This window comes from Larus michahellis, chromosome 17 (genome assembly GCF_964199755.1).
Source record: "Larus michahellis chromosome 17, bLarMic1.1, whole genome shotgun sequence".
In the NCBI taxonomy this organism is placed as follows: Eukaryota; Metazoa; Chordata; class Aves; order Charadriiformes; family Laridae; genus Larus; species Larus michahellis.
The window spans coordinates 5,397,359-5,421,446 of record NC_133912.1 but is presented as its reverse complement, the minus strand read 5'-3'; the positions used below and the strand labels follow the sequence as shown (position 1 = coordinate 5,421,446).

General features: G+C 50.5%; 1 protein-coding gene across 7 annotated transcripts in view; it reads left to right on the top strand.

Annotated features, from left to right (window-relative positions):
• Nucleotides 1-23,686, top strand: part of GRIK4 (glutamate ionotropic receptor kainate type subunit 4) — a 205,180-nt gene extending 181,494 nt beyond the window's left edge. For 5 of the 7 annotated variants that reach the window (XM_074561102.1, XM_074561103.1, XM_074561104.1 and 2 more), the window contains 8 exons: nucleotides 4,352-4,465; nucleotides 11,924-12,033; nucleotides 14,220-14,393; nucleotides 14,534-14,699; nucleotides 16,464-16,689; nucleotides 18,118-18,246; nucleotides 21,265-21,383; nucleotides 21,908-23,686. In XM_074561102.1, coding sequence (XP_074417203.1) covers nucleotides 4,352-4,465; nucleotides 11,924-12,033; nucleotides 14,220-14,393; nucleotides 14,534-14,699; nucleotides 16,464-16,689; nucleotides 18,118-18,246; nucleotides 21,265-21,383; nucleotides 21,908-22,273 — 1,404 coding nt within the window. In that variant the 3' untranslated portion in view covers nucleotides 22,274-23,686. Of the gene's footprint in view, nucleotides 1-4,351; nucleotides 4,466-11,923; nucleotides 12,034-14,219; nucleotides 14,394-14,533; nucleotides 14,700-16,463; nucleotides 16,690-18,117; nucleotides 18,247-21,264; nucleotides 21,384-21,907 lie in introns of those variants that run through there. The other 2 variants (XR_012584065.1, XR_012584064.1) reach the window with 2 other exon arrangements.
• Nucleotides 23,687-24,088: the final 402 nt, after the last annotated feature.

Sequence of the window (24,088 nt, the reverse complement as noted above, 5' to 3'; positions counted from 1 at the left end):
GAGTGAAGGCAGACCTGAGGCTGACATCTGCACTGATTGCTGGTCATCCCTTCCCTGACTGGGGCTTAAATGGAGGGCTGCAGCCTCCAGGGCTTTCAGGCTGTCACTTTTCATATGGCAGAATTCATGCGCATCCTTAAGAACACCCAGACACCGGTTTTGAGTGCCCCTCATCCAGCCCTGCTTTTAAACGCAAGAATATGCATCGGAGCACACAACCTGGCTGCTGCTCGCTCCAGTGGGAGAAGCTGAGCAACCCGAAATAGCTCCTGTCAGATCAGATGGGCAGCTGGAGCAGAAGCAGTCAGTACATTGATCCGGCGGCCCAGCCGTACCCATCGTGCTGTGGGACAGATCTGCAGATGCAGAGAGACGGCTCTGTCATTGCGGCGGCGGCACGGGAGCCGCTGCCCAGGTGAGCAGGCTGCAGCCAAGCCGCTGCGCAGAGCCTGCTGCTTATTTCCCAGAGTTGCACAGGATAGCAGAGGTTGGAGGGAACCTCTGGAGATCAGCCAGTCCCAATCCCCCACACAAAGCAGGGTCACCCCCAGCCGGGTGCTCAGTGCCACTTCTAGGTGGGTTTCCAGTGGGGCGAGCATCTGCAGCAGCAGTGCTGATGCTGACGGGTCTGCAGTGGGGGTTATAGCTGGGGGTCTGGTGGGTCCTGAAGGTTGAACACTGATGTCAGCTCTCCAGAAGGCCCTCTAAGCACAAGGGCAGTGTAAGAAATTGCTTTCCCTGTCCTTGGCCACGCTGTCAGTGCTCTGTGGGCAGCGCTGGTGAGAAGGGTGCTCTCATACGCACCCACGGGATGCAGCATCCAAGGTGCTGTTCAAGGCAGGAGTCTCCTGCCCCTGGAAGAAATCCCAGCCTTGCGCTCCCAGAGCCGTCCTTCAGGCTTCTTTTCCCTGTGTTTGACAGAGACAGCCCAAAGCCTTACACTGCTTGGACTTCTCGCTGTATTTTCTTTCAGCGCGGTGACAGGCAGTTGTGTACTGCTGCGGGGCCGGTCTCCTGGCTTGTCCCCAGTGCTGCAGGAGGCTTTGGCGGGATCCCCTCTGCCCGGGCTGGGTGCTGACGTCAGGCCCCATTCATCACCATTAGCGCCCAGATGAGCCTTGTCAGCATCCGCAGCGAGAGGAGGCGGCCTCCTCCTCCGGACTGGCAGTCCCTGCAATTTGCTTCTTAAGGCTGCTTAATTGTTGTTCCTCTTCAGGAGCCCGGCTCAGCCCCCGTGTTTAACATCCTTTCCAGTGGCAGCGTTGAGCCTCTCTGCTAATGCAGGCAGATCCCACGGTTAATGCCAGGTACGGTGGTGGCAGCTCGTGCTTTTAGCTCAGATGCCAGCCCACCTGGGCTTCCTCTCGCCTAGCGAGAGTTTGGCCTTGTTTAAGCAGTGTTTTGTTAAAGAAGTGTCTGTCTCTACTCCCAGAATGCTCTGGGTCTTTTCCTAAGCCTATTTCATGCTGACATTTATAGCAGCAACTGTGCTGGAAGGATGAAAATCCAGCAGTGTTTGCCCCCTTTTCCCTCCATCCTTTGCCTCCTGTTTTCCCCCTCCCCAGGGCCCGGTTGCAGACAGAGCGCAGAAGCACAAAGCGAAATCCATTTCTTCCCCCAGTGCATTGTTTAGCCTATGAAATGCCAGATCCTACCCGTGCTCAGGTGGGGAGGGCTGGAGAGCGCATGGGTTTGCAGAGCTCCTCTGTAACTACGAGCCACTGGCCTCCCTGAATCACAACAAGTTTGGTGAACATCAGAAAGTCGAAAGCGTGAAATGGATGATATTCAGGCAGAGAATACATTGCGTGCCATTCCCAGATCAAAGTTTATTGCTGTTTGAAATCTGCTCTTAACTCGTGTGACTTCTGAGCCTGCAGAGAGAGACAGTCGTCGAGAGAGCAGAGCCCCAGCCAGCGCTCAAGGAGATGGGTCTCTGCTGGGAGCTCTGGCCCAGGAGAAGGCAGATGCGCGTGTGCGCAGGCTGCGACCTGCTGTAGCTCTGATGCTGGCAAACATCCTGAAAGGACAAAAGTTGACCAGGCAGGGAATGAGTGGCTGAAAATCAACTCTAATGGAATGGCAGGACCCTCCAGAGGCGAGAAAAGAGAGCTGGGCACAAAACCTCTGTGCCCGGGGAAGGCAGCTCTGCTCTGTGGGCAAAGGGAGGGGGATGGATTTGCATTATATTTCGCATAGGAAAGAGTGGCTTTCAAGATGTTGCTGCCTACATGATCTGGAAGGGTCCCAAAGGATGATAGCTGGGGGAACGACCGGAGTGCACAGGTTCCCTGACGTCATCCACGTCCCACCCCGAGAAGGTGGGGACAGGCGAGGGGTGGTGACTGAGCTGGGCAAACCTTGGGGGCTGCGCTGCTCCTTTCAGCAGCACCTTTGTATTGGCCCCTGGATGGGAATGGAAACGTCCTTAGAGCTTTTGTGTGAAGCACCTTTGATGTGGCATATTTACTGTCTATTTAGTCTACAACTTTGCTGGTAGAATCGTATTCAGTTTGGAGAACTGGGAAAAGAAATCTGTTGTTAGAATAAGGTGTATCTCGCGAGGGGCTTCGCTGGGAGAGCTCTCCCCAGGACAGTAGTACCTGCAAACCCTTTTAAGTATAGACAAGAGGGGTTTAGGAAGCTTTAGGCTTTTCTTGTGGATAAAATTCCTCACATGCCATGTTCCACAGATGAACTGATCCCATCTTAGTAATCTGCTGGTATTTACATAGGGCTCAACTGCTCACACACCACGTTGTGATTATTGGTGCTTTTTAAAAATCCTGTGGGTAACTGTCTGGCTAGGCAGAAATTCTCTCCAGCTCATAATTCATTCCAGCCTGCACCTCCTAGGAATCTGTAATAGCTGCTTGGAAACAATTGCAAAAATCTGGCACTGGGCTTGTCCAGTAAAGCAGTTCTGCATGGACTGTGAAATATCACCTTCTCCATGACCCCCCTCTTACTGGGCAGGTTTGCAGATCACCTTGTCTTTCTTTTTCCTTTCCTTCTTCCTGCGGGCTCCAGCAGCGCTGCCCTTTGCTCCTCCAATCCTGCCTTTAAGCGGGGAAGTCTGTTGGGGCAGAGGGGAGGAAAGACCCACCAGCAAAGCTCTGCCAGGAGGCGATTAGTCCTCTTTCTCTTAAGGAAAACGATGCACGAGCAGCAGGGTTAGAGAGCATGGTAAGAGCGATGCACCCACAAATTTGCTTTTGTGTGGTGTATCTGCAACTAACGCATGGATCCGGGGAGATAAGCTCCATATTTTACTGGGTCTTCAGGCCCAATGGTGCCTTGGCTTCTGCACAGACCTTATGAAACCTAGGGACAGCAAGTGCAAATAGCTTTTTTTCTTTTTCTCTCCCCCCTTCTCTTTTTCCACTTGCATAATCACCATCCTGCAAAGCAGGCAAACAAATGTATAAGGGAATGGAGGAAGTTTCATTTTTACAGAAAGCAATTACAGACATTAAAAGAGCTATAGTAATAAAAATAATATTTAAAATTCAAATCCCTTATCTATATTACAAGGGTATTAACACTGGAAGAAATTCTTTTAATTTTTTTTCCCCTAATCTCATTTGCTTTGCAACTCAATCTGGAAATTTTTATGGCAGTCCTCTGAATTTTTTGGAGATCGATCTGCAATTTTGGAAGTCTGGGGTTGGCAGGCTTGCAGGCTTGGTGACTCGGGGCACAGGGGTAATGGTGCTGCTTTGTCATGCTTTCCTACCTATGGGGCTTGCAAGTAACAGCCTTGTCTGGAAGGGGACAGCTGTGTTCAGCGGGGCTTTTGGAAGGGGGAGGTTGTATTTTCTTTAGATTAGTACAATATTGCCCCGATGGCCCCTGTTTTGCCAGGTCTTAAAGCATTCAAGGAGCAGAGATGGCAATCAGGCTGTGAGCACCTGGGGGCAGGGGCTGCTCTTTTGTTGGCTGTTAGTACAGCTCCTAGCACAGCCGGCTCCCCACCGCCAGCTTTGTGCTTTTCCAACCTGCAAGTATAGAGATAAAAACGCCCAGGTGAGGAAAGGAAAGATGGGGAAGATGGTCCAGAGCACAAGGTGGGTTAAACTTTGGAGCGTGTGTGAACAGGGCTTATGTGAAACCAGGGAGAAGGATGAGGGAGCACAGTCTGAACTAGTGGGCATCACCGGCAACACTCCCACCATTCCCACAGAGCCTGGGTTTTGCACCACGGCAAATGCGCTTTGTCCCGGAAAGGTGGGACATCCACCCACCGGGATTTGGTGTGGTGTGTGGCCCCGAGCACAGCTCTGCTGCTTTCCCTGCCCCGCGCCTTCATGGGCTCAGCGTCCTGATCTCCTCTGTTCTCCTTTCTCTCCAGAAAGCCGATTTGGCCGTGGCGGGGCTGACGATTACTGCGGAGCGGGAGAAGGTGATTGATTTCTCTAAGCCGTTCATGACTTTGGGAATTAGCATTCTCTACCGAGTTCATATGGTAAGAGACTTATTTTATAACCGTTTATGTCCCTCCATTATTTGCATGCAAACGTGCCTAGTTATAGAAGAAAAATGAATGACTCGTAAAAATATTTTGGTTTCTTATTTAAACGCAAATGTGCTCGACCTTTATTTCCTTCTTTTCTCTGTCTTTCTGCCTTGTATCAGCCTGGTGGATTTGATTCCTGTTGTTTAACCCCCCCGTCCCTGTTGGCTCCCCTTCCCCATCCTCCCTGGGCACACAGCACTTCCAGGCGTGATGAGGGGGCCATGAGCAGAGCCCTGTCAGATCGGTGCTACCAGGGGAGGCGTGGGTAGATGTCAGCTTGTCTGGTTCTGCTTCGGGCCCAGCGAAAGCCATAGGATGGCTTTAGCGTGGCTTTGAGCCCGCTGCGGTGAGGCGTGCGAAGGGCAGGCTTGGCTGGACGGGTGCAGCAGCCCAGCAGCGTGGCTGAGTGGCTCCACGACTGCTTGGAGCCACCATCAGCTTGCACTTAGTGGGGAGACCGTCTGGGAGGCTGCTAGGACACCTATGGGTGCACTTAGTTGGCGTTGGGGCACAAATACCCTGATGTCAGCCGTGTTCCCAGCCCCTATGGTGTGCGGACTTGCTGCCTTCTCATGTCTGAGAATAAGATCAGGCCAGGAAGATAGCTGGGATTGCTTTCTTTGTGGTGACCTCCTGTAAATGCCCTCCAGGCAGATCAGTCCCCTGCCTTCTTAATCACAGGCAGGAAAAGGGCAAAATGGCACTGTTGGGGGGCAGGCAGGGCGGCAGGCTGAACTCCGCCGTGGGCATTTAGCTCCATGCCCCGCATGGGCTCTGTTTCTCTGCTCTCAGCCCTTCTCATTTGCCTCCTCTCAGCTGTTCACCCTAAAGATCGGCGGGCCCTGCAGCCCAAGGATGGCTCCTTACTCTCTTAGGGTGCTCCTTGCCTTGCACAGGTGCTCTCGGTCCCCCTTGCACCTGCATTGGCTCGGGAGGAGCGAGAAGGGAGGCACACTGTTGTTTGGCAGCTATCTCTGGTTGTTGCTCTGCTGTGTTCAGTAATCTTTTGCGACCCCAGCAGCAGCAGTGTGGTTAGCCATGGCTGCCCGAAAGGCAGGTCAGGCGGTGGCTCGGAGCAGAGTGGCTGCCAATCTGCCCAGGGATTCACATGTGCAAGTACCTACAGGGCGTTGTGTCGTGTCTTTGCTTAGACAACACTCCTTGTCTTAAATTCTCGTAGAAGAGGAGAGGACAGACTTTTCCGTATGAGCCAGGCAAAGCCCCCGGTTTCCCGGTGTCACAGGAGGCGAGCTCTGGCAGCCAGCTCCTTTGCAACAGGATGTCATGTTATTCCCAATCTGCATTTTGGAAACGGGCTCTGCACGGTGCCGAGTGCGACGTGAATTACAGTCTTGGTTTCCCGTCAGCTCAACAATAGCAGCCAAAAGGATAGGACAATTAAAGCTGCCTCTCCCAGCCCCCCGGCTCCATTCGCGAGGCTGTTAAGGATGCAGCGTTTGGTATGAACATAAACAAACTTGCGCATACATCTCCCTGTGCTGAGCGGCTCCTGCCAAGAACAAACAAGTAATTAAAATCTAGTTAAAATTCTGTTTCCTCTGGTACGTGCGGAATTGAGGATCAATGACTTAACTGATCAAACAGGGTCAGACACCGGGAAATCAAATGGAACTGGCCCATCCCCACTGCTCTTGCTGTTTCACACCACCAGCTGCCCTTGGATCGGGAGGTGTTTCTACTAGTATCTCTTGTCTGGGACTATAATTGAGTTTCTTGCTTTCTCGCATGCATTTTTAAGGTTTGGGGATTGAGCACCATGCGTGCTCTGCCTCTGATTTACACCATAACCTTCAGCAAGTCCCTTAACGAGGCATCATTCCCTGAACAGCATGAGGCCGATGTTGCTCCCTCCAGAGGAAACACAGGAATATTTGTGCAGGGTTTGCATGTGATCTGCTCTATAAGTGCAAGGCATTTGCTGCTGCCTCTGCGCGAGCTCGATAGAAATGTGTCTGACACATCTACTTAGAGTGTAAGCTCTTCAGGGCAGGGACCATCTGCTGCTTGTGCTGGTACCAGAGTAACGCAACACAGCTATGTTCCAGCCTGCCCTTTAGGTATTTACCAAACCGAACAGGATTAATAATTACAGTCTTAAAAAGCGTGGGGCAAATACTTCCCTGCCGTCGGTCAGGACTTTGGTCTTCAGCTGCCCAACAAAGGACCAAGTTAGGACTTTGAGTGGGGGAGCTGCCCAGTGACCCAAGGGGGCTTGCAAGGGAGACGCAGGGTATCTCCCGGGTCAAGTCACCCCACAACGAGCCCCACTCTGCTGCATTGAGGCCACGAGGAGTGATGGCAGGGGTGGGCTGGGCTCCTGCCCTCCCCGAGAGCAGGGGGGTCTCTCTGGCAGGGAAGCTCGGAGCCCCCTATTCCCTCCACAGAACTTGGCCCCTCTTTGCACAGACCTTTCCTGCTTAGCTCGAGGAGAGATTCTGAGCGCTGTGCAGCAATTAACTAATTAAGTTGGTAAATATTTATTTAACAAGGACAGGCAAGATAGCTAATTGCTCTGTTTTTTCTTTAAGGATGTGGTTTGCAGAGCAGTGGAAGGCAGCCCCACAGCCCCCTCTGCTCCAGTCCCTCCCTTCCCTTCCCCACCCCACAAACATCTCCGCAATGTCAAAACCTGCAGCTGACGTGTGTTAATCACAGCGCAGATCAGACCTAGCCTAATAAATAACCACAAATGAATCTCTTGCTGAGGAGTTGCCTCCACACCCTGGGTTCCTCCCAGTGTGATATTTTATTTTAATTTCCATGTAACTCCGGTGGCAAATGATTTCTCCCCCCTTTCTCCTCCCCACCCCGCCACCACAGTGCGTGTCTCTTATCACACATAACCAAATATGGCAGCTTTAAATGGAGCTGTCATTTTTCTCAATTTCACTTGTTGTGATATAATCAAGTAAGGATTTCTGACACGGGGACTCTTAATAGGCTTTCTGACTTGCAGGCTGCTAAGAGAAAAGGCTTGCTTTGTTTTATTATGTTCCCATTCTGACCAGCTGGTGGGACCTGTGGAAGGCAGGAGATGGATCACGAGTCCTTGAGCAGTCACTCTGCTTGGAAGAGGGCTGAAATAAGGTGCCCCGTGCCATTTCTGCACGGAGGGATGTTGAAAGTCAGGTTTATGTGTAGCATACACACGCTTTTGCTCACCTACCTGCCTCTATGGCAGGGAGTGAGGGACTATCAAGCACATGATTCTGGCCCATCAGCCCTGAAAGTCCTTACTGTGCTCTACTTTAAGATGAGAAAATGTAGATTTGGTGAGTACACTGGAATAGCTGAGTTTAGGCCAAGTGAACTGAGGCTTGAAGTGTTTCTACTTGATTGCTGCAGAAGAGACACGAAATGGGAAGGACCAAATGAATAGCTCCTTCATTCCTGCCAGAGGAGGCTTGACAGCCGAGGCAGAGGAGCCGAGAGGAGCTGAGCGCCCTCCTGACAACCCTTGCTGCTCTGCCAGCAAGCCTCCCGCTTCCCTGGAGCAGGGATGGAGCAACCGCTGGCCCAGGCATGCCCAGGACCATGGTATGCGTTGCCCTGTTGGTTGTGGACCATCCGGTGACCCCAAATTAGCCTCAAGATTCCCAGCTGCCTGTGCTTGGGTTTTGCTTATAGACTGCAGAGAAAGAACCCTGGAGAGGGAGGGATCTGGACCTGCATCTGGATCAGACGTGGTCATCCTACAATGTGCACTCTTTGTTTTGGTGAGACCAAATGACCGCAGTTACGCCTAGCACGCGTCAACGTTTCTGCCTTGCCAGGCTGAGTTTTCTTGCTTTCCTTCTGACTTACGGGGCCAGAAGCGAGCTCTCCTGCCTGCCTTTTTCAGGGAGAAATGTCTGTGAGAAATGGTGTAGGTAGGGCCGACTGTTTCTGTGAGAGGGAACTGGAGAGCACTGGGGTCCCTTCAGGCTCTGTGTGTGCAGGGCAGGCAGGGTGTGAGGTGTCTTATGGACCCGAACACGGGTGGATCCAGATCCATGCCCATATAGTTCTGCTCCTCCTCCTCTTCCCAGATGTCCTGCACGTTCAGACTCTTCAGTCATGGGTACCTGCCCAGAAAACTGGTTCTCTCTATCTGAAAATGAAAACTTCCAGGAATGACAGAGGAGGGCAAATGAATCTCTCTTGCGTCCATCTGAGGATTTGCAGGAGGCCTTCATCGATTATTGGACATTTTGAACATTACCATTCCAGGAAAAATAGCTCTTCCAATTAACAAAGCTGTATTGGGACCGGCTAAAAATATCTGACAGACTCCAGATATTGTCATTCCCGTCTTCAAAACAGACAGATAAGAGAGAGTTTGTGCCCTCCATGGGAACAGAATATCTTTATTCTTATCCACAACTGTGAATGAAAAGAATATGTAGCAGCAGCCTGAAAATGACTGTAGCTGAAAAGAACCAGAACTACTACTACTGTAAAGTCACAGGAGAGAGTCATTGCCAAGCCTGAGACTTAAAGCTTCCAACGCAATTTCCTTAATGAGCGTAATTTATTGACAAACTGCCCCAGAAACATACAGAAGACATCATCAAGGCCTTAATTACAGAAAGGAACTTTGTTACAGGAGCATCTCACGAGGGAGTAAGAGCCAAGGCACCACCAGTGCCTGGGATTTTCCTGCCAGCTCTGGGACGCCGGGCAGGGATAAGCTGCCCGGGATGATCTGCTCAGGCAGATGGTGCCCTCCACACCTTGCAGGTTCCCATTGCCTCGCTTCATTCTTGAGTGTGTAAACACCTGTGGGAGAAGAGAGGCAGCTGCGCCAGTTTAGCTCTAGATGAAAAAGGGAAGCAGGGGCCTGTGGGGCATCCAGGAAAGCCATGTGGTCGCAGAAGAGCTTTGAGATCACTACCTTTGCCTTCCCGTTGGCATCGAAAAGTCCGTGATCCTCTGTATGGGATGAGCGAGAAGTGCAGAGGGAGCACACTTTGGAGCCTGCGGATGCGTGAGACTGTCTCACCTCTCTGAACTAGCAAGAGGAGCTCCAGCAAGGTGAGCAAAGGATGTTACTGGAAATGTGAGTCCCTCCGGGACGCTGGGGGTGTCGTTTCCAGCAGTGTCTGTGTCTCTGAATGCCCTTGGTTGGAGCCCAGGTGCTGGCTGTAGCAGTCATTTGTCTCTCTCTGGGTTTCTGGGAGAAATATAAGGAAAAGCAGAACACAGCAGCAATAGACCAAAAAAAGGGAAAAGGACAAAAAAAGAAGGTAGTGTCTTTCACTGTTTGTACCTCACCTGCTTATACCAAGCACTGTACGATACCTGGGCATGGAAGAGAGACCTTGTCTTAAAGAGAGACTCTGGAATTACACCCAGGAGGACCTGAACCTTTGCTTGGCAAGTGACTTTAAATTGATCTGAAAATGGACGCAGAATGGTCTGAACCACTGATTCTTAACTCATCTATTTATTAAAAAGCTTAATAAGCCAGATTCTCTAAAAGTTCTAATGTAGATCCCAACCTCAAACTCATCTTGTCCTTAAGGATACAGAGATAGGATGTTACGGTGTGGTGGTTCTTCATTTTGTGAAGGACAGAGTTTGCTGTAGAAGGTTTCTGAGATTTTACGGTCCCAGCTGGTGACTGGAGCTGAGAATATCACAGTATCCTAGATATTTTTAGTAGAGGAAGATTTCTGTGCAACAACTATTGCCTTTTCTAGCAACAATTTAGTCTTCGGAAGAACTACCAAGACCTTGTGAAATTCAGGTTTTGCATAAGATTAGGCATACTTCAGTAGTAAAACAGTGTTCTTTAATGGAAATGGAATTTAAAGTGCTGCTCTGAGTCTGGGGAAGGGAAAAAAAGAAAAAGCAGCTATGTTTTGTGGGGACTTTTGTGAAACCAGAAAATTATCCACCACCTTTGGATTAAGCACAGCTCTAAAATGTCAGGACTCCGGTCTTTGATGCTCTGGGTTTCCTATGGCAATTGAAGTTAGGTGTTATTTATTACTATTATTAGTTTACGTGGTGTCACAGACGGGCAGGGTAAGGCAGTGGACTAGGGGGAAATGAGTCCTCTGTGTGTCAAAGCTGATCCCCGGCAGCAGCTTTGGTGTAAAGTGAGCAAACTACAGCGGAGCAGCTGCCGTGCTGGAAGTGCTGGGAAACGGCTGCTGGAGTGGGCTGCATTGAGCAAACAGTGATAGACGTTTTCGGCGCACAACAGAGCAAGGTGCCAGTAAGAAATACGCTGACAGCCTGGCCGAGTGTGATAAAAGGCTGTTTCCACTCTGGCTTTACAATAAAAGCCTTCGCAGGAGCTGTGACTCGTGGGGAACTTCCCGGTTACAGGTGCTTGGGGAAAACGTAGAGCTTGAGGTTTTGTGGTGCCAGGACTGACTTTGTGGTTCGGGGCAGAGGATACGGGCTCCTGTGACCTCTCCTCATGTCCTCCATGGTGGCGTTGAGCGTGCTCGGAGGACAAGTAGTGTGGCTGCCCTTTCCACCCTGGAGAAGGCTGTGCTGCAGGGGGGCTGCACACGCAGGGCTGGTGGTGGTGGGAGAAGTAGGCTCACCAGAACGGCAGGTGTTCAGCTTTTGAGGTCCTTCTCCTAGAAATGTATTTTGCTAAATTTGACGGGATTTCAGTGGTAGCAGTGTCCTTGTAAAAATTTAAGGTACTTTGAGAGAAGATCAGCCTGGTTTTTTTTGGTTTTTTTTTTTTTTTGCAGTCTGGCCTTACTTTTCAAGGAAAGGTGGTTTGCTGAGAAAAAACAGGAGATTCTGACGCATCCTGGAGATAAAAATATCGTGTTCCCTGAGATAAAAGTAATAATTTGATTGAGTTTTGTAGAGAAGAAATGTTTCAAGGCTGAAGGAAGAAAACCAGAAATATTGCAAACTTTTTTTTTTTCCCTTTTTCTGCACGAAAATATTTTTTTCCCCCACTCTGCTTCATGCAGAGGATCCCAGCCACCTCCCTGCTCAGGAGGGTGCCCCCTCCTGCCCAGCAAGCGTGGTGGGCAGCCTGCTTGGGTGGCCAAGGGCTGCAGACGGGGAGCAGGCGAGGGGTGCAGCACATCCTGCCTTGGGGGGGGCAGAGCCCTGCAATTATCTCGATTTTTCTGTCCATTCAGCTCTTTGTTTGCCTGGAGGAACAAAAGTGGCAGAGGTGGGGAGAAGAATAGTCTTAGGAGATGAATCCTAGGGGGGAGATGCTGCTGGACTTGGTCATTTGTTGCATTTGCTGCAGCCTGTTTCCCCTGCAAGGCTTTTGCAAAGCCGCGTTTACTTTATTTCCCTTTGTTGCTCCCACCAGTTGTCAGCATCAAGGCACGTGTGTTTCTTTGTGTCATTTTCAGAATGGACTACTTAATTTATAGAAATACAAGCAGCTCAAACTCCTTTTTGTTTCCCTTTCAGGGCCGCAAACCTGGCTACTTCTCGTTCCTGGATCCCTTTTCCCCCGGCGTCTGGCTCTTCATGCTGCTCGCCTACCTGGCTGTCAGCTGCGTCCTCTTCTTGGTCGCTCGGTAATGTGGCTGGCAGTGCCTTTTCCTTCCTCGAGGTGCCACCTAGCGTCACGCTCCCACACCCGGGGGGGGATGCATGGTGAGGGGCTGGGCAGGGGGACATCCTCCGGGTCACCAGTTTGGAGGGTGCAGTAAGGGGGACAGAAGCGTCCCAAGCCCCCTGTCCTCCACCAGCTGGGGACTGGGGACTCTGTCGGCAGAGGCGTGTCACCGATGCATACGGCAGCCCCTGGCTGGCCAGGTTAACGGTTGGGCTTGATGATCTTAAAGGTCTCTTCCAACCGAAAGGATTCTATGGTTCTATGGCTGCGACAGGGTGGGCAGTGTGCTGTGATTTGGGAGTGAGCGTGGCCACAGCAGTGGGTGCGGGCGCCGAGAGCTGCGTGGCAAGGGTGGGGAGGGGGTTTGGGAGCGGGGCTGGTGCTGTGCACGTGGGGCTGCTCCCTGTCGATGCTTGATCTGCAACAGATGAACCAAGCACTTGCCTTGAGCAGGAAGGGTGGAGGTTGGCAGGTACCAGCAAATGCATTCAGAGATACTAACGCAAGTTCCAGAATTCCAGTAGTGGTGTTTGGTTCCTCTGGCCCTGTAGAACCCAGTGTGTACAGAAAAAGAAAGTTCATTAATAGCCTTCAACAGCCTCTTGGTTGATGTGCAGAGCCTCGCTTGACAGCTCTCAGTTCCGTTTCCCTATGACTAATTTAAATCAGCCTTAAAATACATCACTGAGTGCTTGTCTGCAGCGTGTTTCCTGTTGAGGCGCAGGGTCCGTGCTCCGATGCTGTTTTTCCTGACCTCCTAACAAACTGCTTGTCGTTGGTGGCATAGACGGGCCTTTTCAGATGGAGTTGAGCTGTGTCCTGGCAATGTGTACCAATGACGTGCTCAGGGCTTGAAGGCTGTTTCAGGACATGGTTAATACTCAATTCTCATTACAAAAATTGGAGCTGTGCTGTCACTGGGTCCCTTGGCATGGATGAAGTTGTCATCTGACAGGGCTTTAGTGGTTCCTCTGAATGCTGTTAGAGCCTCAGAAGCGTAGTTCTGAAGAATCCATTGAATAATGCAGTCTGGTACTCTGTGTGGACTGAGATGTGGTGCCCCTTTAGACCCCTCATCATGTTTTAAACATGATCCTCCAAAAAGTTGCCTTTACACGGCTTCCTGCTGGAGATGGAGGTTTGGACGCTGTTTTCTGCTTTGCTCAGCAATAAGGAGCTTTTGACCCTGTGAGTTGCAGAAGCCTCTCCCAGAGCAGTTTTTTTACTGCCAGTGTTTGATCCAACCATAGAAAGTCTTCAGGAAACAGCCTCCACTTCACTGGCATCACAGTGAGGTAGGAGACACAGAAATGAAAATAAACACCTGATTTTTGTTAAATGCTGCATAAGCTGGCAGAGCCCTGCAGCTGTATTGGCAGTATCCCCAAAATGACCCTCCCAGGCACCAGCTTTGTTAACCATTAGCAATATAATGAACTGCAGAATAGGAATTAGAAGACTTTCTTAGCAACCAGGGAACTGAGGATTGGAAACAGCAAAAAATGAGAGCTAGGCTACAGCCGCTTCCGTGACAGGCTGGCAGTTATTTCAGAGTTCCACCTCTGTCCTGTCCCTGTGAGCGATGAAAGTGTGTGATGCTTTGAAACACCAGCACTTGTTTTCAAACTAGATCCGGGACCTAGACCTTGCTGGGGCAATCAGACCTTCTCAGAGCAGCCATTTGCAGTTATTTTTTTCTTGGTGGTATCATGCAGTCAGGTCTCACACACTTCACTTTTGAACTTCCCATTGGTGCTCATTCTCCAGCAGGGAACACAACCCAAGATGTTTGTTTTCAGTTTCACATCAAGTCCATGTGTATCTGGAATTCTTGTTGTGGTTGTCTGTGGTACAAATCTGCACACAGGGCTCCAGTCTCCCCCCAGCCCATGCCCAGATTTTCGGCAGAGCCTCTCAAAACTTTTGCAAATCTTTACAGGAAAGCTTCTGGCGTCTGAGCCTTAGAGCAAGCATTTCATACAGCTCTGAGCCCTGGGCATCAATTGACAGCAAAGAGTTTCCTCCTCAGAAAAATCTGCCTGCAGGAGAGTTAGGGCTTCACAGCTTTTCTTTTTTTACTATTTTTCTCCAAAGTTCCTCATTTCCCAGTGAATTACCTGAGCTACCCATTTCTTGTCATTCTAGGTTGACGCCGTATGAGTGGTACAGCCCCCACCCCTGCTCGCAAGGCCGATGCAATCTTCTCGTGAACCAGTACTCTCTCGGCAACAGTTTGTGGTTCCCAGTCGGGGGGTTCATGCAGCAAGGCTCCACCATTGCCCCCCAGGCATTATCCACACGCTGTGTCAGCGGAGTCTGGTAAGGAGGGCAGCCCCCCTCTTAAGGGAGGCTTCTCTGTGGGTCTTTTCTGGGCAGAAGCAGGTGGAGGGTGGAGATGGAGATCAGATTCAGTCCGTGGGTAAATCTCGAGTCCCCATCTTCCCTTCCCCTTTCTGTAGGTGGGCGTTCACCTTGATCATCATCTCCTCCTACACGGCCAACCTGGCAGCCTTCCTCACCGTGCAGCGGATGGACGTCCCCATCGAATCCGTAGATGACCTGGCTGACCAGACAGCCATCGAGTACGGCACCATTCACGGCGGCTCCAGCATGACCTTCTTCCAAGTAAACCCCGTTCTTTTGCTAACCCGGGGTAGGGAGTGCAGAGGGCACCCTTTAATCAGATTTAATCAGTCACCCCAGCCTGTCGTGGCTGTTTCATTCCAGTTTCTGGCACAGAGTTTCTGGACCTTTGGAGAGACTGCTGGCTGCTTGCTTGCACAGGACCGGGCAGATCCACAGTGGGTGACGGTGGGATGAATGGTGGGGAGGACAGGGAAGGCAGGATTTTCTAACACAGCGGCTGGCATGCTCTTGGGGTGCTGGAGGACTAGGGTCAGGACATCTGTGCTGGACCCTGGGGGAGCAGATTTTCCTGCTTGGGCTTAGAAAGCAACTGAACACTTGGAGTGTCACCGCGTGGGTGGGAAAGTGGTATGCATCCTTCTGTCACAGCGAAGACACAATACAGTCTTCAGGAGAGGAGCATTTCCAGTCAAATTTCCATGGCTGTCTATGCGGTTTTGATGTGATTTCAGCTTTTACAAGAGAGTTCCTCAGGTTGGGTAAGCAAAGAAATGTTTGCAAACCCCAGGTAGGCTAGTGTATGTCAAAGTGCTGGAGTCTGTGTGTGGTCATTGGCACCGAACACAAAAAAGTCAAGTGTATGCAAACTTATGCGTGCCATTTAGCCCAATTTAATTTTTATCTTCCCTGCTTTATTCAGAAGGGAAATAAATGAGTGGATCTTTTCTGCAGTGCTCTGAATGCACAAAGAACTGCTTGAGGATTATTTATTTATTACTTGTTGAAATTCTGAGGGGAGAGAAAGCTTTTCTCACTTTTTCCCACCTCTGAGTCTGAACTGAATTGGGAAGCCCGAGAAATCTCTCGAGTAAGCCTGAGCTTTTCAGCCCAACTTTACACCCTTAAGGGTTTGGCATAAAGCTACTTTTAAGCAGAACGATACATCTAAAATGAGTTGAACAGTGCCCAAGTGACTGAGGTGGTTCTGTACGAGGCACTCACTCAGTTCTTTTCAGGAAGGCTTTCAAGTTTAAAAACCCGACTGTGGCTTTGCGCTGCCTGGCGGGTGCTGGAGTCGCTGGTATCAGAGAAGGAATTAGCGAAAGATGTTCCATTTGCAATGTTTAAACTATGTTGGGATCCATTTGCCTCTGGTTCAACCACCAACAAAGTCTGAGGATTTGGGGCTAGTTGAGCTTTAGTTTACTGCAGTCAATGAAAAGATTCCAGTTCTCTTAAGCAGGTATTTTGATTAGCCTTACGAGGGGGTGAACCAGAATCTGGATTCAGGGAGCAGCAGACTCCAAAGAACTTTGGTGCAGCCCCCAGCGCCCTTCTCAGGGTGACGGTGTTTGGCTCTATTGCTGGTGAAGTGATAAGCACAAGGTTACGGTGAGAGACGATAGGGTGTGAGCTCTACAGGGAGAATTCCGTGGTTTAAATCAGCCATGCACAAGCTATTTATTCTGCCTTTTTTGTGTATTTTTGATATACTGTTATGGAAAATACGTGTTTTTCTAAACTTGAATTTATGCAGAGAGCTTTGCTGGAACCTATTGGAATTAGGCATGCATTTCATGCCCAGCTTTGCCAACAAAGTCTCAAATCCACCAAGATATTCGGGCCTCTAAATCTCATTGGAATAAATGGAGGTTAGGCATCTAAATCCTTTTTGAACCTGGCACCAGACCTGCTTTGACTCCTTTCCCCATTGTGGCCTTTTCATAGTGGTGTCTAATTTGGGGTTTGTGTTAACAGCAGGACGTTCCCACCTTAGCTGCGCTTGCCTCCTTTCTCCTGCAGAACTCCCGCTACCAGACGTACCAGCGGATGTGGAACTACATGTACTCCAAGCAGCCAAGCGTCTTTGTGAAGAGCACGGAGGAAGGGATTGCGCGCGTGCTGAACTCCAATTACGCCTTCCTGCTGGAATCCACCATGAACGAGTATTATCGTCAGCGCAATTGCAACCTCACGCAGGTCGGGGGCCTTCTGGACACCAAGGGCTACGGGATTGGCATGCCCGTCGGTAGGCAGTGAAGAAAAATTCTAGTCCTTCTCAGCTGTCGGCAGAGGACCGGAGCATTTGAAAGGCTGAACCGGCTCTAAAGCCAATGTCACGTCTCACAGCTCTGCCCAGGGTCATTTTTTTTGTCTCAGGAGGAAAATCAAATACATTTGAACTGCTCAGAGGCAGATGTGCGAGACCCTGCTCTGTTCCAGAGCCATGTGACACGCAACTGCGGCTCTTTAAATAATTCATGTGAAAGATGTTTCAAAATTGCTGCTTATTTTCTGCATATGTGCTCTTTGCTGACTGTTTCCCTTTTGAACCAGTGTTTTTGAATCGCTTTGTGCTCCTTGTTTTATCTCAAAGTGCTGTAGAAGTAATACTGTTTCAACTCTTGTAGTTTTTAGCACAAGCTTCTTAACAGCTGATGTTTCTTAAAACTCCAGGACAGAGAATTGGGCAATTCAGTGACTATCTCAGTTAATAATCACGTTTAACAAATGCAGGGTTTTTGTCTTTCAAATATGAGAGCTAGCAACAGAACATCATCTCCCAGGGCGGCACAGAAAAAGGATGTAGTATTTGTTATTCCAAGCAATCGGCTGATCTTTCGGCCAGTCTCGAAGGCTCAGGAAGCCTTGTTCCTGACCTTTAAGCACCTGCACTTAGCAATACAAAGTTAAGCGGAATTGCATAAGAACCATCACACAGTCAGTCACTATAGTTTAGCTAACATGCGTCAGCTTGTAAAGTCACAGTAACCTGATCGTGAGTACAAATCCTTACTTTCAGGACTAAATTTGTTCTGACATTGTCTTGTTAAACAGTGAAACTGTAGCAGATAAGAAGAGCAGAAAGCTGCTCGCTGGGACAATAGTGCAGAGTTACCAGGAGAGCTGCGGTCTTTCCCACGGCCCTGCTTCGGAATCTCCGACAGCAGACATCATGAAAACTGCAGCAGAGCTCAGTACCGAGCGCGGGACTGGGCCTCCTCTACCCAAGAACATTTAGGCTTGCGTGTATGTTGAACTTGGTGCTGTTGCAGTGCACCAGTTTTAGGGAAGGAGCGTTAGAGCAAGGTTGAAGTTAGAGGCGGGATGACAGGAGAGGGACCTCAGTGGTCTGGAGGAGCAGCAGTCAATGCTGAACTGCCTGTTCAGCCCCTGCCCATGAAGCCAAAGTTCCTCCTTGTAATGGACCTCTTTAAATGCCCTATGTGGGTCTTGGACAGGCAAAATTACCATCTGCAAGTGACATGAAGTAGTTGACAGTCCCAGTTGACGGTCCCAGCAGGGAGGCTGCAGGTTTCAAGGGCTTACGTGGACTAAAGTCCCTTCCAAACCATTCACAGAAGAGCTTTTGTAGCTGGGCACACTGGCAGGGCATCGTGGTGGGGAGGAAGGCGGGCCGAGGCGGTGCCTTACCGCGTACCTCTTGGTGTTGCAGGCTCTGTGTTTCGCGATGAGTTCGACCTGGCCATTCTCCAGTTGCAAGAGAACAACCGCCTGGAGATCCTGAAGCGGAAATGGTGGGAAGGAGGGAAGTGCCCCAAAGAGGAGGACCACAGAGCCAAAGGTAAGCCACGCCACTCTCCGGTGGCATGCTGAAGGGACCAGGCGGTAGAAGCATCCTCGCCAGCAGCACAAGGATGAACATCCATCTGCACGTGAGCGCTGCCAGGTTTTCTGCCTGAAAATTACTTTTTCCCCTTCTTCTGACCTGAGATTCCTTCCTTCACAATTCAAGGAGAAAGCCAAACAGCTCTGCTGTGCCTCATGCTGTGTGTTTTTGCCTGGGGCAAAGATAGCGGGAACAACCAAATGACAAATATTGGAGGCATATGGAGGGTAAATTAGCTTCTAATGAATGTCTGCAGCATTACATGGGAAAATGGATGGCTAACGGGATCAGACCAAAATCCTGGGTTCCTTCAAGGGAGATGGATCTCCACCACAGGCCCGCTGGTTAATGGCTCCAAGTGAAAGCGCCTTTTAAACAGCCGAGGGAAGGGACACAAGGACTTTATTAGTACATCTGTAAACTGAGGAGCAAATTCTTTTGGGTAATGCTATGCAAATTGCCATAAAAGCTACCACATTAGACTGATGTCCCAGTGTGACAGCAGTTGCCAGCTTAACGCAGTTACTGCATTTTTTAGTTTTGGCAGTCGCCCTTTCCTCAGCAAGTGCTTTCTGGGAGGCCAGCGGGTCCCCCCATTGAAAGGACAGTCTTCTGATCTTTCTGAGAGCAGAGACGGAGAGCCAAGCTGGGTCTGTGGTAGCTCTCTTGTTTCCCTGACATTGCAGTAGGAGTAGGCGTGTGTCTGGGCAGTTTGTGAGCTAGGCTGGACGTGACCTGTGAGCCATGCTCCCTCCTGGGCAGTGCTGCACCACGGGCAGCCTGGGCTGTTAGTCTCGAGGCAGAAGGTGTTGTCCCCATGCAAGACATCAGGCCTCAGGGCAAGGTGATAAGCTATTAAAGAAGTTGCTTTTGAAGGCGAGCAGGCACATGGGAGTCATTTCCTCCTTGGACTGTGCAAAAGGCAACTCTGAAGTGGAATCTGGTCCGTGGGCTGGTTGGAGATGGCTTTGGAAGGGGGTGGCTGGGAAGCAGGCTCCTGGGCTGTTTCTGGCACTACCTGGCATGCTCTGTGACCCCGGACAAGTTTTTTCTGCTGTTTTGTGCCCTCTGCAGCCTCAGTGCAGGGAACTATGTAATGGTGATGGGTGTGGTGCGGTCCTGCAGTCCTGAGCCTGTTCATCGAGCGATAAAGATGACATCTTTCTGAAAACCCTGTGCATAAGTGTATGTGGAGCCTTGAAGTGGAGGATTTGCACAGAGTCATCCCCTAGATACTTCTTTTTATGCCTAAAATAACTGGAAATGTACTTTTTTTTGTGAGCATGGCTCAATTTCTCAGTTTGGGAAATGAGGAAGGCTGTAGCCTGGTGGTATGTGTATGTGGAGGAAGGAAATATCTCTCAGGTGAGCTTGGTGTCTGAGGTGGCGCCCCAGTAGAATGGTAGAAGGATGTAGAGAGAAGCACTGGCCCTAAATTCAAAATTGAGAGCTGCTGGGAAGAGAGGATGGCCTTTATCTTGGGTCTAAACTGCAGTCTGTGTTTTCTGCCCTGCAATTGCTGTCTTAGTGGGAGCATCTCTCTGCGAAGGGCTGATTTACCGAGTCACTAGATTGCTCCAGAGGCAGTGCCAAAAGAATGACGGAGGAGGAGGGAGAAATGTGACCTGCTAAGTTTTAGAACAAAACAGGTCAGCGATTTACAAGGATTTTGGTGAGATTTTATGTCTAAAAGCCACGCAGAGATTAAGTCAATAAATCATTGATTCTTACACTTTGATTTAATGTTACAGAGGGGAGAGGAAGATTTTTATAGATGTTCTTGTTGAGTAATGGCCTCCTACAGTCACCTCGGTGCAAAGCACCACATGCTTTTTAGTAATCAATCCAATCAGCGGCCCAGTCCACTTGAGACCCAAAAACCAGCAAGCACAGAAGAGAAGAGCCGTTTCTCGGACTGCGTGTGCCGAGGCCGGTGCTGCTCCCTGGCTCCTCACAGGGTCGTGTTCTGCGGCGCCGGGTTAGAGGCACCAGCTGTGGTTTTGGGGACACAGGTTGCAGTGGGAAGCGGGGTGACAGCCTTGGCACACGGAAAGCTCAGGCCAGGTCCTTGAGGGGTAGATTTTCCTTCCAACTGACGAGCTGTCTGAAGTGGAAACTGTGTAGGACAGGGCTGGCAGCTGCTGTGCGTGGGATCTAGTCCCTCGTGAGGCTGCCTGCATGTGCGCATTTGTGGGGTGAACAAACGTGGGGTGGCTGAATGGCTCCTACGATCAGCAGAGATGGCAGTCATCCTGTTGCAAGCAGTATGTCCAAGGGATGTGAGATGAGTTTTCCCATGGAAGGAGTTGGTTCCTCCTCATGGGCCAGAGGGTGCTGGGAAGAGAGCACCAAACCCATAACCAGGTTCTGGGTGGCAGGGACCCCCCTCGGTCACCGTATAGTGCCAGACAGTGTTGGGTCCTGGTTTTGTTTGGAGCCTCTCCTTGCTACTGCAATACAAGCAGCTGTAATCGTTTTTCACCAGCGCTTTGTAATGCAATCAAAGGAGCTTTTCTTGGTGCCAACTTCCTTTAAAGCCCTTTCTTGTCTTCTTCATCTCTGCTTCTTTAACAACATTGCTCATCTGCCTTTGCGAAGTTCAAAGCAACTAGAGCTGGGTAAATAATTTGCAGGGATTAATGTGCCCGATTGATCTCTCTTTTTTTTCCCCTGTTTTCAGTTTGTCCACAAATTGCTTTGTACTTCCCTCCAATGTACTTGCTGTTTATCTGCAAAATCATCATTTCTGAGAACGCGTCTTCGATCGTGCACTTATTGCAAGTCATCCAGTTTGCCATCTGAGTCATGCGGTTAGCTATTAATAGGACAGTGCTGGCTATGTGTTTTTTGGTCCCTGGCTGGGTATATGCAATGCCAACTAAACAGCAAAGAGTTGGGATTTCTGTACAGCGATGCTTGCAATTTATGTTGTGTCTGCCTCTCCCCAGCATTGTCTCTTCTGCTTTACTGTAGGCCTGGGGATGGAGAATATCGGTGGAATCTTCGTGGTGCTCATCTGTGGCTTAATCGTAGCAATTTTTATGGCAATGCTGGAATTTTTGTGGAGCCTTCGGCACTCTGAACAGTCAGAGGTAGGACCTGAAAGCGTCCTGAGGGGATAGTGTGTGTTTATTGCTATCGGCGGGGTGCTCTGCAGTGCAGTGCTCTGGAGCAAGTAACACACCCAGGCTGAGATGAGCATTACGAGGAATGAGAAGGCTAGGTGCATTGGGCAGGGTCTGACGTGCAGGAGCTTCTCATGCACTCCTACTAAGATCCCTAGGCTGTAGGGATGCTCCAAGGGCTTTTGAAGGGATCAAGGCTGTGTACAATGTCCAGGTACCTTTCCTGGAGACGGGATCATCTGAGGATTGAACCTGCCATGGGTTTGGGTCTCATGTGGATTTGGGGATCCAGAATACAGGAGGGTCTCTGACAAGAGGCGCGATCTGTTGTGCTAAATCAAGCAGGAATATCCAAGCGTTGGTTTCAAAATCCAGTGGCCAGATTAACGACCGAGTCCATAACACTTTGGCATCAGAATCCAGAGCAGATGCAGCGCTGCTGGGCTCGCAGCTTACTTAGGTGAGCAGTATGTCTCGGGTCTGCCTTCCAGGTGTCGGTGTGCCAAGAAATGGTGACGGAGCTGCGCAACATCATTCTCTGCAAGGACAGTTTCCACCCTCGTCGGAGGCGAGGGGGAATGATACGGACTCGCCCCGTTATCCCAGAGGAACGCCGAGCCCGCAGCACAACCACGCTCAGCAACGGCAAGCTGTGCAGTGGGGGCGAGCCAGATCCCCTGGCACAAAGACTGGCACAAGAAGCTGCCCTGGTTGCCCGAGGGTGCACGCACATCCGAGTGTGCCCCGAGTGCCGCAGGTTTCAGGGGCTCCGGGCACGGCCGTCTGCGGGCTCGCCCGCCCAGAGCGAGGAGAGCTTGGAGTGGGAAAAGACCACCAACAGCAGCGAGCCCGAGTAACGCTGGGGCGGGGGGGCGTTGGGGTGGGCTGAGAGGGTCCTGTTCCATTTTACAGAACATGGACTTGTACAATGTCGACTTGTTTTTAAATTAAAAGCAGTTACCCAGCTTCTCCAGAGCAAGGCGGACCTTTGGGCTGACGCGTGGGCCTGGACAGAGGGACAGCTTTGGTTTCGGCGTCCGAGAGGACGCGCGTCTCGCTGAAGCCGACACAGAAGGAGCGAGCTCCTCCAGCCGGCCTGGCTCCAGCGGTTGTCCCCGTGCCACCGCTTGGCTCCGAGGAGGGAAGGAGGGACGTGGCGGGTAACTGGGGTAGCAGGTATTGCCCACCCAGGGGAACTTGGAGCTTCTCTGCCCCAGGCCAGGAGAAAGGACGCTGGCGCCGTCTCCCCATCACATAGACTTAACTGGGGGATGTTCTCAAAGGGCGGGGGGAGGGTCTTTTTATTTGACGCGGATAAGGGACGGGAAGGGAGGAGTCATTATTTTGTTTTGGTTTTGTTTGGGTACGTCAGGACCTAGTCTCCAAGGCACCAGGTCTCAGGTGCTGAACTCTTCTTCCTTTTCAGAGTGTGGCAGGTGGATGGAGGGAGGGAAGGAGGGATGGGACACGCTCCCCGTGAGAAGCAGCATTTGCTGAAAGTCCATTTGAGGAGTTGTTAAAATACACATATAGATAAATATATATATATACACATAGATATATATATATTGCAATGCCAAAAACCAACCAACGAACACAGTGAACTCAAAGAGGCCTTGAAACGCCTGGAATTTCAGGGGTTCTGTGTCTTTTGTTTAGTTTCTGGGGTTATCTTTTGCTTTTTTTTCCTTTCTGTTTTCGGGGTGTGGGTGGGGGGAGCCTTTTGAGGAAGGTGAGGCTGGAGCAGGTGAGAGCGGGGTGTGCTGGGGAAGGCTGCCCTTTCCCACCAGCCGAGGGAGGTGGGGTTTGCTGCCCACTGTGGCTCCCCAAAGCATCCATGGCCCGTGCTCTGCAAGTTCCCGAACAAGTGACTCCGAGCTCTGCCCCAGGCTCGTGAGCTCCCCTTGTCCATGACCCACGGAGCACCCTCAGCCTTGAGGGTGACTTACAGCCCTTGTCTGGCAGCGATGATGCCGCACAGCATTTGAGAAAACCATTAGCCCTGGATCTGGTGCAAGGAAAATATTTACTTCCCTAGCAACAGCAGCAGCTCACCCTCTGCTTGGTACAGACGTGGGTTTTACATTGATGAGTTTAATTTTCTGATTGAAAAAACAAATTCTATGCAATTTCTGATTGTAAAAGGAAAGAGATGACAATGGAGAGGGGCAGGGGAGATAAAGCCTTGAGTTGAAGGTACATCCTGTTCTTGAATTGTTTTCTTTTCTTTTTGTCTTGAATGTACTGAAATAAAAGATGTCCTTGTATAATCATGCTTTTTTTTTTTTTCCCTCTTTCTTTCCCTGTCCACACTCACAAAGGTCATGAGATAGTTCAAGCCCCATCTGCTCAGGGAGAAACCCAACATCTCCCCACTGAAAGGGAAGAGGTGCTTTGGCTGCAGCAGGGCTCTGCTGCCTGAGTGTGTCCACACCTGCGGTGTTGCTGAATGGAAAAGGGAGAAAAAAAGAGAAGGCCAAAAAAAGAAAGCCCAAGATAGGTGGTGGTAAGGGGGGAAAGTACCCATAACCACCAGCAGTGCCGTCTGTCCGGGGAAGGCCAGGTTTCTTTGCGTTGAGGACCACGGCAGCTACAGCCTTCCCAGACCTGCTGGTGGGGCCCAGTTTACCAGGGGCTGAGGGTTAGGTACAGCAGGTCAAATCCATCTCCTT